Raw genomic sequence first — 14,947 nt, 5'->3', positions numbered from 1 at the left:
AATTTGCTCACTGTTGCTTGCTGAATGGTTGCCAAGAGTGTGGGTACTTTCGCTAAAGAAGCTTTTTACGCAAAATCCTCATCACAGGCCACAGGCTGTGCCAAGGAGGCAGGCAGATGTCTAGACCCAGACCTGAGTGTGCTGAGTTTCTGGTTCTGCACACTACCCGCATGAGCACATTAAGAGTGACTCAGATAAAGTGCGTGGGACAGAGGCTCTGGGTGTGTTCCCTGGCCCACCATGATCAGCAGTATTGGGAAATGTTTCAGAAACATGATTTTTGGGGATTGATTCTAACCTACTAACTGAGAAACTGTGTCCCAGAAAACCTGCCAGGAAATTTCTGGCATGCATGATCTTGGGAACCAAAGAACAGGACAGAAAGAAATTCGTTCACATTTGTAAATCAGTCCCCTTTCCCTCAAACTGGTCACAGCTTCTCATTTTGCCTTCCCAACTCATGACCATTGGCAAGACTCATGAAGGGAAGCTTGGAGTTTCACCCGTCTCCCATGGAGCTAAATGATTTCTTTGCTGTTGCCTACAGGAGGTCCTAGAATGGCAGATCTCAAACTTAGGAATCGCTGGGGTCCTTTACAGTTCTGGCTTTTAGGCCAGGTCTTGCCAGCAACTTGGATTCAGCAGATTTAGGGGAGCTCCACCCCTCTATGCTGATGTTACTTCCAGCCTTGGGCAAGCCAAGTGAGGTGGACAGGGACAGGATAAAGAGGGACATTAACCTGCAAGTCCTACAAACTGATCTTGGTGTCGTCCATGCCAGTAATTCAGCATGTTCTTCTGGAGCTTTCTTCTGTGGTAAAATACAGAACTGAATTTCTTCATTTCTACTGTGGAGTCAGACTTCAGTGTGAGGGGAGCAGCGTCCCCATGGGGTATCAGGGGTCTGTTCCCTGTGTGTCTGGTAGACTGGGGTTTAATGTGCTTACGCCCTCGTCCTCTTATGCCTAGTGACTGTTGCTTCTCTTGCCTATTTAAGGACACGCAGAGTTTGATTTTGAGCTTAAGGATAAAGCATTTAGCCTGTGCATTTTAGGTTTTGCCCGCAGTAGTGAATAGGACCCTCTGTCCACGGTTGGTGACTTTCCTGCCCCTGCGCTTCCATTCCCCAGTACTTCTGGTCCCAGCCTCACAGTGGCACTCCACTGTGCTGAGTCTGTCGCTAAGAACCTGAAGTGACTTGGATGGAGTTGCTGCTGGAATAAATGATGTATGAAATGAGCAATCTTTGTCCGGAGCTGGGAGGGGGAGAGAGAAGGCAGCAAGGCCTTCGACAGAACTGCAGTTGTGCAGAATCAGTTCATCTACAGCTGGAAGACACGGGAATGAGATGAAGTGGCATCTGACACTTTCCTGCATCTTTCCCGAAACATCAGGCTTTTTATCAACCTTGATCACCACATTCAGGCTCCCGCTGATGGAAAGGGGCTCTTATACCCGCTGAAAGCAAACTTCCATTGAGTCTGTGCTGACACGGGCTGGGTGTAGGGGTGTCAGGAAGAAGCATTTTCCTCTTCTGAGCCCCTCAACCCCCTTCAGGGAGACCCTCCCTTCTTCCTGGCTCCCTATCCTCTCATTTTCTCATGGGAGATGCCCTTTCACAGTCTGCGAGGCTGAGGCGGGGGTGGGGGGGGTGTCCCAGGTTCAAGAGCAGCCTGACTTAGTAAGATCCTATGTTAAAATAAAAAAAAAGAAATTTAAAAAGGGCTGGAAATGCAGCTCAGAGTGAACACCCCAGGTTCAATTTCTAGTACTTGAACAAAAAGTGAGAAAGAGATAAAATGTGCCAATCTTCTGACAAGCCCATTCACGTTGACATCTAAATGGTGAATAAAGAGATAAGGAAGGGCTTCATTGCTTTCAAATGATGTATTGGTCACTTCCCTATTGCTGGAACAAAATACTTGGCAGCTAGTACCTAAGGACAAGATTCTGACTTTGGCTTCTGCTGTAAATCCACAGTCAACTGCAAAGACATCAGTGTGGAAGGGCCTGGCGGAGAAAAACGCTCAACTCATGGTGTCCCGCAAACTGAGATCAGGGGACTGACCAGATAGGAAGGCGCTGAGGACTAGATGGAATCCCCAGTGCCACACCCCCATGACCTCCCCTGGTGTGCTGTACTAATCTATAGGCTGGTCAGGTTCACAGTCAAGATTAACCGCGATGCATGGTGGGAAATCGAGTGCCAAGGGCCAGGTCTGGAGGACAGGAGCTTCATGTGCTGGGAAGCAGGCTGCATTTCTCGGCGGGTGGCCGGGCCTCGAGCACAGCCTCTGGCAGCCTCTGGGCTGCACGGCCCGCCCCTCCGCTGGGACTCTTGTTTAGGGCTCTGTAAGCCACACCCCCTGGGTGGCTGCCCTGCCCCCTGCCTGCAAGGCTGCCTTGTTTTCCTTTCCCTGAAGCATATGCAGAATGACGCTGTTTGTCCCACAGTCTTTTACCATCACCCTGGCGGCTGGTGTTTCCTCTGCCACCAGGTGCTGTGGCGTCCGGGATAAAACCTCCAGGCTGTGCCCGCGATCCGATCCGAGACAGCAGCAACAATGACGAGAAACGGGGAATCCAGGCCAGCCCGCAGCGGGCCGCTGCCCTGGAGCTCGCTCCCTCCTGCACTTCTGCAGGGGTTCACAGAGGCTGCACCTGCCGCCGCCTCGGCCGGTGGTGCTGGGAGAAAATAATCATCTTAGCCATCAGAAAGAGAGGAGCGAAGAAAGCCGGGCTGGGGAGGAAGTGATCCATACTCTGCTCTATTTTTGTCTCTGCCTGTGCTCCCGCCGAGTGTCCTTTGGGGAGTTGCCTGTGTTCTTTGTTTTGGTTTGTTTCTAATCTAGCCAAATTTCATGTTTTGCTCGCCAGAACTCCCAGGGAATCTCTGCCCTCTGACAACACCACAGGCACACTCAAATCTTTTAGTGGGGTATGGTGTGGTAGGGAGCACACTGGGAGGTAAATTCATAAGTCACAGGAGTGGTACACACTTACCCAGATTTGTACATCTAAGGCAGATTGTATCCTTCTTAAGTTGCCATTAAAAAAGTAGCCTTATTGTCTGTGAATGTCACCCAAATAGGATTCCTCTGAAGAACCTCAAGGTGGAGAGGGAGCTGGCTGACGTTTGCAGATCACAGCATATACCAGCCTTACAGGACCCTTTTTATTTTAGGTTTTTTATTAGTGCATGCTTGCTATGCACGATGAATACATGGCTCATGAGGGAAGTATTATTTTTCTTTTTTCTTTTTATCGGTACCGGGGATCGAACTCACGACCGCCTGCTTGTAAGGCAGGCGCTTATGCCACTGAGCTAAATCCCCAGCCCCTACATGGCTCATGAGGAGCTGGTACATGTACACAGCACATCTTCATTTTTAAAACAACTTCCCTTTTCTTCCTTCCTCCCCTCCACCTTTCGTTCCCCTCCCATTTCCAGGAAGATTTGTCGCCTACATCCTGTTATCCATCCTTTATTTTTCTGCTTAAATTGTTTATATCTTGGCTTTCTCATATGAGAGAAACTGTACAATATTTACGCTTGCGTGTTTGATTTGTTTCACGTAACATTGTGGTCTCAAGTTGCCTCCGGTTTCCTACAGATGACTCAGGTGAATCCCTCTTTATGACAGAATAGTACTCTATTGTGTGCAGGGCCCACATTTTCCGTGTCCATTCTTGATGCACATCCTTTCATTTGATACCCATTTTTAAGAAGAGAAAACAGGCTCACAGGCATGAAGGTATTTGTCTGGGGCAGAGTATGAAAATGTCTGGAGTAAGAGTCAGACTGCATCAAAAAGCTTAGCGTATAGTAAGGGCTCAATAGCTAAATAAGCTAAGTAGATCTTTGGGGATTTCCTAGGGGAGATTATCCATGCCCTGCCCCTGTCTCTTTGTGCCTTGGTTTACTCGCCTATTCAGCAGATGAGTAGGGCTATGTGTGAGTGGGGACAGCTGGGGCAGCCCTTTCAACCCCTCCAGAATTTCAAGTAATGAGCAATAAACTCAGGAACCAGGCCAGTGGAGAGAGAAAAGAACCACTGCTTTATTACTGTTTGAAGGTGGCCTGTAGGGTTTATCTTAGGTCTTTGACTACAATGGGCTTCTACTAATTTACTCTGGAATTAAACTTATCTGCCAAACACAGCCAGGGCTGGACATCTTCCCTGTGCAGTGGAGTAGATCGCATATGGCAACGGGCAGAGAGGCTGTGTCCATTTACTGGGCAGAAGAACTGCAAGAGATTGCCCAGGGGCCCAACCAAGAGCCGTTATTACCTTCTTCTCTACCATGCTGCCCAGGTCACTTTTTCGTGGCTGGGAAGCAAATAAAAGAGGAACCAAGGAGGAGATGCACCCTTTCAGGTCATGACCCCCAGTGACTGCCTCTTCTGACCAGATTTCAGCCCCTAGCAGCACGTTCAGCGGCAGCACCTCTGTAGTCCAGTCACCTCCCATGACCCCACTTCTGAGTTCAGGAGGCTTTGGGGGACTTTTGGCTATAAACCATAACATATTGCAAGCAGGCGGGTGACTGAGTGTAGGATGGGGCAGGGAGTATGAGGAGTGGGGAGTGGGCAGGCTGTTTCAGAAGCTTTTAACAGTTGCATATAGTTATAGTTTGTTTGTTCTATTGGTGGGTTAGATATTAAAAGCTGGGGACTACAGCTCATCCAGCCCTGTGAATCTCTTGGATTCTGTGTTTGTTTTTGCCCTCAACAAGGTGATGAAACAAAGCCTCTCTCTGCAAAGGCTGCCTGTCTCATCACAGGACATTGTGGTGGCAGCCTGGGAGGTGAGCTCCTGCTTTCGTGCCTTGATTAATTTTCTCCTCTTGAGTGTGGGTGGGACTTGACACACTATGCTGAATACATTATGTTGGTGGTGACATGGGACACTACAGAAACTAGGACACGAAGAGACCGTGGCTTCCATCTTGAGTGTGTTTTATCTTCCTGTCTTTCTCACCCCACTCACCCAGGAGAACACAGCTGCCACACCATGGTGTATTCCCGTGGAGAATCCTGTGTGGCAAGTATGCCAGCCTGGCAGCTGCTCCATGCACAGAGCTGAAAGCCAGTGCCACCCCTTTAACTCCAAGCTCAGCCTTCACTGGTGACTATGTCCTAGCTACAGCTCAGTTGCAAGCCACACTCTGCCCAGATCTCTGATTCTTAGAAAAGGGTAATAAATACTATTCTACCTATTGAATTGGAATAACTTACGCAGCAGAAGATAATAAATATAGAAGTTCATTCCCTCCCGTGCACAGAAGCCCTTATATGAAGTAGCACTACGAAGGCCCAGCGATATCATAGTCCCTGGTCTTTGCTCTACAGGACAGAGCTGCCTGTTGGTTAGCAGCTCAGAAAAGCGGATCCCAGAAGAGGTTTCACCTCAAGACTCGAGCTGGGACATAGACAAGCTGGGACAGGTGATGAGGCTCTGGAAACAGGTTTAAAAATAACGTTCGCAGCTCACACTTTGAAATTTAAGCCATCCACTTAGGAAATGCTGAGCGTCGCTGGAAAAAAGGGCTTTAGCATGATTGCTCTCCAAGAACAAAGTGATAAGTGACTCTAGAGTAGAGGAGGTGGTTATTTGCAGAGCTTATTAAAAATAAGCTGTCGTCTGGCCTAGATTACGTCAGACTGGCTGGATGTTGGAACTCGGTTTTCTTAAGGTTGAGTATTTCTAGAAATCTTGGACATATTGAAATGAAAGAATGGCTCCTGGGTGCACAAAAGTAACCTTTTCTCCTTAGAGGATGAAGTGTTTGAAGCACACTTGACTCTTTTGGATCATTATCGAGTAGCTATCGCACAGCCCAGGGAGGAGACTGAAACAGAGACAAATCCACATGCTGTTCCAGCCACCTCAGTGTGACCAGGACAACTGTGAGTCGTATTTAGGTAAGACAGAATCGCAGCTATCAGAGCCACTTTCTAGTGGCGTGGAGATCCATGCAGTCTGTCTCCTTGGCTGTCAGCTCTCTGTGGCAGTGATGGTGTTCTCTGTGAGTTCTTTGGAAGGGGCCCATTTTGCCAACAGACTTAGCATATTCCAAAACTTAAACGTGGCCAGAGACTGACACCCCTGGCTGATTCTTTGCCCGCTCATCTTTCATCTTTTCTCTCTTCCCTTGGTTTGGCTAAGTGATCCAATGGGGCTAAGCTCTGTGGGGACAGAGTCCTCTTCCTTTTATCTTTCCTTGCTTTGTGACAAGGATTTGTCAGCTATCTCTACCGCTGAGATTCCCCTCTCCCCTGTTTTCCCTAGAGACAGACTCTGCACTGTGCACCTGGTCACTCAGGACAGGGCTGCATTTCCTGGAATGTGAACTAGTGAACAGAAATGCTGAGTGCATTTGTAATCTCCCTGTTAAAGGCAAGGAGGTCATTCTCTCCCTCTTTCCATTGACTGGAACCCAAATGCAGTTGGGATCCAGCTTAACCAAAAGGCAGAATATGATCTCGGGAGAGAGAGGCCTGCCCTAGTATGGAAAAGTATCCCCTGAAGGCCTGTGTGTTAAAGGCATGGCCCCCAGCCCATGACACCAGTGGAAAATGGGGCCTTTAGAGGCCTGTTGGGAGGACTTAGGTCATTGTGTGGTACCCCCAAAACCTCATGTATATGGGAAATGACTGGGTTGGTCCACTGAAGAGTTCAGAGCTGCGTTTGTTGTTAGGAGGTGGGTTCTGTTCCCTGAGCCTAGGACCTGGAAGGTCTCCCGTGCCTTACCTTCTCTCTCTGCTTCCTGATCTCCATGATGTGAGCAGTCAGACCCTTCCTGCCTTGGAGCCAGCAACTATGGACTGAATTCTCTATAACCAGGAGCCAAAATGCACGTCTCCTCCTCTGAGTTGTAGATGTTGGATATTTTGTTCAAACAGCGGGAAGATGACATCCTTGAAAGGCATTGTGGGGTCACAGCCCATTCTTCTTCCTCTCTTGTTTTGCATCCTGACTATAACTTTTTATGTCGCACAATCAGGGTATAATGTGCTGCCTCACTATAGGTCCCAAAGCAGTAGGGCTAAGTGACCACAGACTTCACCTCTGAAATCTTGAGCCAAAATAAACCTCTCCTCTTTATAAGTCCACTGTCTCAGTTATTTTTCACTCTGACAAAAACTGACTAACACTGGCTTCTGGGAATTTGCTAAGTAAGACTGCCACATGAAGCTGGGCATGGAGGCATAGGCCTATAACCCAGCACTCTGGGAGGCTGGGTCAGGAGGACCACCAGTTCGAGCCTAGCCCCAGCAACTGAGTCACTTAACAAGACATTTTCTCAAAATAAAAAAAGTGGGGGGTGGTGGAAGTGCTGGGGATGTGATTCCAAGTGAAGGCCCTGAGTTTAATCCCCAGTTGCCTCCCCCCAACATATAACTTCTACTTGCCTTATTTAAGCCAGCAGCATTTTGGGTCTCTGTCACAAACAGCAGAATGAGCATCCTGGGTGCCTATTACTAGACTTTGCTTAGAAGGTAAACTCAGTGTTCACTCAATCTTAAGGTTGAGCAGGTTACCACCTCCCCAAATAAAGACAGGAGCCTGACCATAGCTGACTCTGCCTTCTTGCTGCAGGCTGTGGTCTTGAACACAGAGGCCAGTAGCATCGTCGAGTTGGAAAGAATATTCCAGATCGCCTCTCCAGCCTACCCTCCACTGACTTCAGACTCGGATGCTCTTCCTTGGCCCATCTGATTGTACACATTATGCTCTTAGCCATTTCCAATAGGCTTAACTGTGCCAAAGATCTTTGTAGTAAGCAGAAGTTTTTGTCCTTCCGCATTATTCTATCTTATCCTTACTTTCCTTCTAAAAACTACATTGGGAGGCAGATTTTTCAGAAAGGGATAGTGCAGGGTGTCCAAACTCAGACAAAATGAACAATGCCCATTCATGTAAAGACCAAGACATTTTGTTGAATTGGATGATTCAGAGGTCATGGTGTTGTTGACAGGAATAAGGGTTTGTGGGAGCCAGATTGTAGTGGGGTGAAGTGGTGAGATGTGGGTGACTGATTCAGGAAATTAAACTGAGATCTGAGGAAGAGAGGAGGAGGTGCAGGGCTCCTGGGAGTGTTTGTTGTGCCTTCTTCAGGAGGGGAAGGACTCAGATGGCTGGAGAGGAGCAGCTACTTTTGAAGGCTTGAGAGTCTCACTGCCTTGATACCAATTCCTGCTCACTGCACAGCGCCCCTAGCTGTACAGATGTTGACTGAAAGGCTGTGGGTCAGTACATCCTTAATGGCTCTCTCCTTGTGCTGATATACCTCTGGGGTTTGCTGTCATCATAGAGAGAGCCTGCCATGGGGTACAGACTTTGCTTGAGCATCAAGGCATGTCAGTGATTCCTAGGGTTGAATTCTCACATTGTGTCTTTTGGTGTCCTGGATCTTGCATTCTTCTGGGACCAATTCTTCCAAGCGAGACAAAGAGCTGATGGTCAGGAGCTGGGTCTCTGGGATCAACAGAGATCTAAATTGAGTCTGTGCTCTGCCCTTTACTATCTGTGTGGCCTTGAGCAAGGGTTATGGTTTCTATCTAGGTTCCCCCCAGACCCTTGTGTGACCATAGGCAGGGCTTTGTGAGGTGGTTAGATCATGGGTGTGTGATACACACAGACAGATTTATAGCTAATTGTGCTCTTAGGTGATGGGGCTTGTTGGAAGAGGTGGGTTACTGGGGGTGTGACCTGGCAGGGTACATCTGCACCCTGGTTCCTTTCTTTAATCTCTGTTTCCTCCTTACCATGAGGAAAGCAGATTCTCTTCCCCCACCCTGTATTGTAGTCAGTGGACCATGGACAGAAAGCTCTACAAACTGTGATCCAAAATAAATCTATCCTCCTTTTAATTTGTGGGCATCATGTATTGTGTCTCAGTGACAAGGAAAGTAACTAAGACACCAGGTCACCCAACTCCTTTATTTCCACCTGTAAATAAGGTGATAAAAATGCTGATTTCATAGGCTGGTGATGAGGAATAAAAGAAGGCGACATGTACATTCTGTTCCTGAATACAGCCAGTGACTGGATCCCTAGCATTCCTAAGACTTGGATTAAAAGGCAGCTAAATAACTACTGGTCCTTTGGGAAGGACCAAAGGATAAAGGATAGTTCAAGGAAAAGCAATTAATCTGTGTCGCATGCCCACATCCCAGACACTTTGTCAAATGCCCTGTGGTATTTGTGCTTTTTATTGGCTCATAGATAACAAACGGTTCAATAATTATATCCTAATTCTTTAGCATCCACTCACTCATGTCTCCCACCCACTTTTTCCGTAGCTTCTTTGTCATCCCTGAACAATGGTTTGACCAAAACCTGTGGGTTTTTCCATCCCTGTATATGATAAGTATCAAATGGGATGATTCTGTGGGGGCTGTGGTAAGAATGTGTGCTAAAAAGATAGACTATTTTTAAAAATATCTTGATTTGGGGGAGGCAGGCTACAGTTGCCATTTTCACTTTATACTGACTGTCACCCACGGGTATGAGAAGGGGACAGATATGGAGTAGACCACAGACTCTGTGGCATTCCAAGCATATCCACTGGCCTTGGGGTGTTTGGAGAGGAGAACACAGGCAGAACAGTGGAAAGCCCCAGTGGATGCAGGGGTGCAGGTGCAGTTGGAGAAATGCTATGCTGTCATGAAAGAGCGGAGACATCAGGGACACATGCACACGCACACGCACGCACACACATATTCAGCCTTGTGTGCAATTTCTACTTCTGGTCTCTGTTCTACCGTGTATGTGTGTGACTTGGTTGACAAGCAAACCTAGGGCTTTGCACATGCTGGGTCAACTTTTGACTATTGCGCTACACCCCAGCTCTACTTGTGAGCCTCTGGAGGTTAACAGTTCTGGGTATACTAGACACCAAGCTGATAGATATTGTGGTTCTCTGATGGTCAGGGACTAGAGATAATTAAAGTGAAGTCTGTAAGTAAATTCCTATTTCACATTAGCTTCCAGAAGTGGGAATTTTTTTAAGGGCTCAAAGATAATGTATTATGAACAAGAGAAATTTATGGTGAATGTGAGGGGTTAGCATAAATTATGAAAATTCAAATGTTTTTGCCCAGATATATGTGTCCTTCTGGTCAATGTGGTTGAGATTTTACCTAGACCTAAAAGCATCCAGCTACCTGGCGACCTTATACGACCAGAATTACACATTTGAAAAACCATTTGGAAGCACGTACCATGAGCCATAAAACTGTTTCATACTCATGAGCTAGTAATCTGTCTTTTGGGGGTTTATCCCAGAAAAATCAATTTGAAAAGAGAAAAAGTACCACATTCATGAGGATGTTGATTCCTTCATTACCTTTAATACTAAGAATTTAGAAGCTGCCTAAAAGACTAATAGAAATTGAGCAGTCATTTAAATTGTGATATATTGACTCAATCATCTATTATGCATTCACAAAAATACCATGTAGAATCATGCATAAATATTTGGCTTTTGTGATATAGTGAAAATAAATAGAGAATTTCATCTGTTCCACAATTTGTAGATAGAATATGTATATATGGAAAGGAGCTGGAAGAGAAAATAAGAAAATGAGAATGGTTGATGGATTCCTGAGAAAGAAACAGGAGAGAGCAATTTTCTTTGTTGGATATTTCATTATTATTGCAATGTTCCTAAAAGTCAAATCCTAGCTTTGTTATTGAATTACTTCATTTTTTCTGTCTTTAAAATGAATGTGTTAGTTTTTTTGTTGCTGTGACAAAATACCTGATCTAAATCAATTTAAAGGAAGAAAGGTTGATTTTGGCTCATGCTCTCAGAAGGTTCAGTTCATGGTTAGCGGGCTGTATGGCTATGGAGCCTGGTATCATAGGGGAAGGGCGTGGTGGAACAAGCTGCTCAACTCATGGTTTCTAGGAAGCAAAATGAGAGTGAAAGAGCCAGAAAGGAAGGGAGCTGGGACACTATGTAACCCTCAGAGTCATGCCCCATGACTTGTTCCCTTTAACTAGGTATCACCTGCAGGGTTTTCCTCACCTCCAATAATGCCATCAAATTGTGATCTCGCAGGGGACTAATCTGTTTGTGAAACTATGTCCTGATTCAATCAATTTCTAAAGGCTACATCTTTGGACACATGAGACCAGAAGTCTTATTTCAGATCTAAACCTTAACAGTGGGTATAATAATATTCCATGATATCAAAGTCACTTCTCCCTAGCCTCTGTTCTTAGCCTGTCTATACCTCAGACACTCAGTTGTTTCCACCCACTATGAAAATGGCATTTATAGAGAGGCAAAGTATGTAAATGACCTGTCATAGATGGGTCATGGGGAGCAGAGTTGGGCTTCCAATCCATGTGGTCTGGCTGCAGGTGACAGTCTTAGCTACCTCCCCATACTGAGTCCTTCCTTCCTTCCTGCTCTGCTGGCTTTTTCTAGATCTGTTGTGAGAATCAGCAGTAATGGATGTTTCCTTTGGGTCTGCCATTTAGTCAGGATTCAGTAAACAGAAGCTGCTAATCACCATCATCATTATAACACTTGTGTAATAGAGTCATAAGAAAAACAATAGAAGTTGAATCAGTGCCGGGAAGGCCACGCATTATGGTGAGCAGAACTTAGAGCTGGTATTCCCAGCCCAGGGCCTATTTTAACGCGTTCTTAGGCTCTGTCTTAGAATAACAGCATCTGCTGTAGAACTTCTTCCTTACATGGGTTAAACGTACGCCCTCCTGTGGTGTGTCCAATGCCATGTCCTTCTTGAAGACCCTGTCCTTCATTTAAAAAGCATTTTCGTACTTACTTTTTTGCTCCTCAACTTTGTAAGATATGTGCATGATCTCCCCATTTTACAGGTGTATCATCTCACCCCTGTTTTTTGGTTGCATGCCACTATTTGTGAAGATTTTTGAATATCCTACACCAGTGCTGTTTATTTGTGGATATATACAAGACTTACGGGTTGATTGTATTTAAAAGTATGAGGAGAAAAAGATGAAATAAGCCATGTTAAAAAATAGCTTTCATTATACTCTTTAATAGCACAGACACTCTTTGTTCTCATTAAAATGTCATTACTAGTCATGTTTTCAGTGAAGGCAGTGTTAGTACGTATGTGTTACTCTCTTAAAATGTTGATTTAATATATTGTGATACAATAATTCATATGTCTGGTTTTACTTCAGTAATTTTTGCTTTCAGTGACTGCAAAGGAGACCCCCCAAAGGATATGCAGATGTAAGCAGAAGAAGTTCAAAGTTGGTGGTGCGTCCTAAATTATAATTCTCATTTTTCAATCCTGTGTATGTATTATGCAAAAGTTTTTGGTAAAATCCAGCTAGTGAATTTCCATTTCTCATGATGCCAGTAAGTTGCTCTTACAAACGAGCTGAGAGGTACTATGTTTCAATATTTTTAACAAATGGGTTTAAAACCTGCTGAAATTTCATTTGGAGCATGTTTTAAAGTTAAAGGCTGGAAAAATTTGTTTCCAAGTGTTTCAAGTGTGTGAATCTGAGTTTTTATAAATCAAATTATAGCCACAAATCATTAATCATGGAAATGTTTCCAAACATCTGTTTGCAAAATGTCTCTCCAATAGTGCAGGTTTTTGTTGTTGTTTTTGTTTTTGTTTTGTTTTTGGAAAGCATTACTGTGTCCTTCATCGTTAAAATGTCATTTTTACCTGGCGGGAACAAATTAAACACATTTTTCCCCGTCTACTATCTGCTGGGTACCACAGACTCTTGATGGGTACCTATCTTCTGAGAACAGGTCATCCCATTTCTGTCTTTAAAAAAATGTCATGTAATTTATTTTCATATATGCACCTCATAGGTTCTTTGACAGAGAGTGAACAGACACATTCCTGGGTATTTGCAGATTTAGGTCACTGCCCATTTTATTAAAGATATTTTGCAGAATTCTGGCTACATTTTAAATATCTGTGTTTTTATGATGGATATCCTGGAGCCGTTCATGCCCTTTGCGAGAGTAACTTGCCAGGAAAAATGGAATGAATGAATTTCACTTTGCTGTCATCATTGTAACCTTGCCCTGAAACCCTGTTTTTATTTCAAGCAAAACAGCCATTCCATCAAGAGCGACACTACACAGTTTCCCCCTGGAACAAGGTTTTCATTTGAGAAGTCATTTAATTCAGAATGTAAATCTACTGTAAATCTTTTGTTAATTGACTCACAAAAATAGCACTTTGTGAAGTACATCCTGAAGACTGAATCTAGCAAAAAGCCACCAGCAGAAATGCTAAAACCCTCCATCCCTGAGCACAGAGAGGATGCTGCGTGAATCTTTTTCAAGTTTCTCTCTTCAAATCATTACCCATGTTTTCTAAAGGTATTTGCTGACAAAGAAATGCGTTTAATTTCTTGCCAAATTGTTTTCTGTGTAATAATTCAGCTATGTTTGCTGCAGTTAGAAAGCATAACCATTTCTCCAGTGTGTCTTCTGATCTCTTGCTATTAAGTAGGGAATCTTGAAAGAGAATCCAAATGTTTGTCATTTAGTTTGGGGGAAGTTTGGAAGCTACTGGGATTGTATCTCAGTCAGTGTTAAATGTGGCTGACAATACTGCAGAGATTTTTCTTCCATTTCTGTATGTTTCATTTAAAAATGTCATCTTGTCCTCTAGTGCTTGCTTATCGTGCAAACATAATATATTGTTAAGGTGTTACTGTTAATGGCAGCCATATGTCAGTAATCTTTCTGATCATTTCTTTTTATCTTGTTGGATCTATGTTAGACTGTCAGTGTTTTCACCTTGTATGGTAACTGAAGACAAACTCGGGACATTGTCAGTTCTGCTCTGTGCAGTTGTTGGCTTGTGTTTGTGTTACCAACCTTCCTCTCCTTGCGAATATATTTAAAGCTCTTTCCCCTGTGACCAGCCCATGTTTCATTAAACCTGTACCTTAGCCTGAGTACAGTCCCTTCCTGGGCACATGTCAGCTGCATGGTTCAGCCACCGCCTATGATTAGTCCCAACTAGAAGGTGCTGTGGTATCCATGGTCAGCTGTGGTATCCAAGTCAGATATGCCATGATGGAAGGGCATGGAGGAGAAATAGCTGCTTACCCTGTGTTGATCAGGAAGCAAAGAGACAAGGAAGGAGTCAGGGATGAGAATGCATGCTCCCATGTCTTGACCCCCATTGTTTCTACCTCCTTCCAAGTAGTTTCTACCTCCAAATCCAGGAGACTTCTGGGGGACTTCTTAGATCCTAACCCCGTAATAATCTTTTTCCTGTTTTTAGCTCATTAAGAATCAGCATCTCAGAGATTATAGCATAGCTTCAAAATATTTTGGCTGCGATTCTGAAATTTACAAAAAAGATGTCAAAACTTAATCCTAAAAAAATATAAGATGTGCTATAGTTTGTATGTTGAATGTGTTTAAGATTTGATCCCCAAGGTGCTGGTATTTGGAGATGCCATGGACCTTTTAGAGGCGGAGCTTAGCGGGTGATCCTTAGGCCATTGTCTCTTCAAGGTGATAATGGGAGCTTGGCCCAGGCCTCTCTCTGTTTTCCTCCCTGACTCATGATGTGAATGGTTTGTCCCACCACATGATCTGGCCATGTTGAGGCTCCAAAATAGATGGGACAACCTGGTCTTGGACTGGAACTTGCCAGTCCAAATTAATTTAAATAAATTAATAAATAAATTAATTTTCTCAGTCATTTTGCTATGGCAACAGAAATCTGTGTTATCCAAGCCTATTCATGGTATTTATTTATACCATTTAGTGTGACACTGTTTAGATGTCACTACAAAAGTATTCACATGTTAATTTAGGGCAGTCACCCAGATTCATCAGAAAGTGTTAGTTAGGTCTTTTGTTGTTGTTGTGGTTTGAGACAGGGTCTCACTGTGCAGTTCAGGCTGGCCTTGAGCTCACTTTGTAGCCCAGGCTGGTCTGGAAT

General features: G+C 44.6%; 1 protein-coding gene across 3 annotated transcripts in view; it reads left to right on the top strand.

The window, feature by feature from the left end:
* Positions 1-14,947, top strand: part of Galnt17 (polypeptide N-acetylgalactosaminyltransferase 17) — a 461,519-nt gene that overhangs the window by 71,259 nt on the left and 375,313 nt on the right. The window contains exon 2 of one of the 3 annotated variants that reach the window (XM_063234479.1): positions 12,208-12,270. The exons of the other annotated variants lie outside the window; for them this stretch is intronic. Within the exon in view, the coding sequence (XP_063090549.1) occupies positions 12,208-12,270 (63 nt within the window). The remainder of the gene's footprint in view (positions 1-12,207; positions 12,271-14,947) is intronic. 3 annotated transcript variants of the gene reach the window in all.

This window comes from Cavia porcellus, unplaced genomic scaffold (assembly GCF_034190915.1).
Source record: "Cavia porcellus strain 051 isolate PalLab524CR breed Dunkin Hartley unplaced genomic scaffold, mCavPor4.1 scaffold_23, whole genome shotgun sequence".
NCBI classification, from domain to species: Eukaryota; Metazoa; Chordata; class Mammalia; order Rodentia; family Caviidae; genus Cavia; species Cavia porcellus.
Note: the sequence above shows the minus strand (reverse complement) of the source record. Positions and strands in the feature narration are given on the sequence as shown.